General features: G+C 32.2%; 1 protein-coding gene across 1 annotated transcript in view; it reads right to left on the reverse strand.

Annotated features, from left to right (window-relative positions):
• Positions 1-235: 235 nt before the first annotated feature.
• LOC105451946 (putative nuclease HARBI1) overlaps positions 236-1,518 on the reverse strand; it is a 4,196-nt gene continuing 2,913 nt past the window's right edge. Inside the window, exons 2-3 of the mRNA XM_011692679.1 lie at positions 1,232-1,485; positions 236-1,161 (exon numbers count right to left, since the gene is read on the reverse strand). Of these exons, the coding sequence (XP_011690981.1) occupies positions 236-1,161; positions 1,232-1,485 (1,180 nt within the window). The remainder of the gene's footprint in view (positions 1,162-1,231; positions 1,486-1,518) is intronic.

Below are 1,518 nucleotides of genomic sequence, written 5' to 3' on the forward strand. Positions count from 1 at the left end.
TCTTCCGATCTAGATATAATTTAATAAGTACTTTCAAAATATTTAATTTTATATGGAGATTATGCTTGTAAAGGCTGTGATAAAAATAAATAAATATTATATAGGTTTCTCAAAATACAAATTTTTATTTTTTTTAGTTTTAAGTTTAAAAGTAAATACAAAAATTATAAAAAATTGTCTAACCATCTTTGCTTAGACAAATATTTAACGCCTTATTTTGCAATTAAATAAATAACTATTCTGGATTAAACAGCTCACGGAACATCTGCATTCTTCGATCTATTTGATTCCTATTTCTATTACCTTGTAAATTGTTAATTTCATAATCCGCGGCATTATTTAAATCAATGTCATCAACAAAGAATTCGTCATTTTCATCATTTTCTTTGATAGCAATGTTATGCATGATACAAGCGGCTGTTATTAATTTTGGAATAAATTGAATATCGAGTAATTCTAAAAATTTTAAACGACGGAAACGCCCTTTTAAATAACCAAATGCTCTTTCTACTGGTATCCGTGTTGAATTGTGCGAAAAATTGAATTCAGACTGTTGTACTGTCAAGTGCCCGTTATCTTTAAATGGTGGTACAAGCCATGGTAGCAATGGGTAGGCTGAATCGCCTATTATACACGTTTCATTAGGAAAAATGCTTTCCATATCATCTTCTGCAGTAGCATAGAGTAACGATCTTCTTAAAACACGTGCATCGTGCAGCGAACCCGGTTCTCCACAATAAATATTTGTGAACTTCATATCTGCGTCTACCACAGCTTGTAACACGATAGAAAAATATCTTTTTCGATTGCAATAGTCTCTAGGGTAATCAACAGACTGTCGAATAGTAATATGCGTGCAATCTATTGCTCCGATACATTTCTTTATTCCTCGATTTGCCTCAAATTTTTGGGATGTTATAAGAATGGCATCATTTCCCTCTGGCCATTTTATCTCTTCATCCATTCTTGATAATAGCCATTCCACAACACGACGTATCACACGAAAAATTGAGGAAATAGATACATCGAATCTATCTCCTAAGGTTCGTAATGGTTCAGTATTTGCGAGATACCAAAGAAATATAAGAAAACTCCATTCAGCAGAGATTTTAGGCATACCACATGAGTGAGATGGAATAAAATCACTTTGTTGTAGCATGTCTGCAAATATAAAAATAAATATATACATATTTAAAAAAAAATAAATAATATACAATAATATTTAATATACCTATATTAAGATATGCTGTACGTCGCTGTAATCTAAAGTGCTCCTTGAATACAGAATCACTATATGAGTGAACAGTGTCAAGGAAACCTTGAACTTTGGTACGTCTTTTTCCATGCATGAGAAGTTGATATAATGGAAACAGTATATCATCTGCAGGATATTCGCTTGAGGATGCTGAATCAGATTCAGTGGAAAATATCTCACTAAAGGTATCGTTAAAGATATTCGAACTTGAACTACTGGTATTAGCAGAACTGGACGACAGATCAGCAGCGATTGTTATGATT

Source organism: Wasmannia auropunctata, unplaced genomic scaffold (assembly GCF_000956235.1).
Source record: "Wasmannia auropunctata unplaced genomic scaffold, wasmannia.A_1.0 LD336040.1, whole genome shotgun sequence".
NCBI classification, from domain to species: domain Eukaryota; kingdom Metazoa; phylum Arthropoda; class Insecta; order Hymenoptera; family Formicidae; genus Wasmannia; species Wasmannia auropunctata.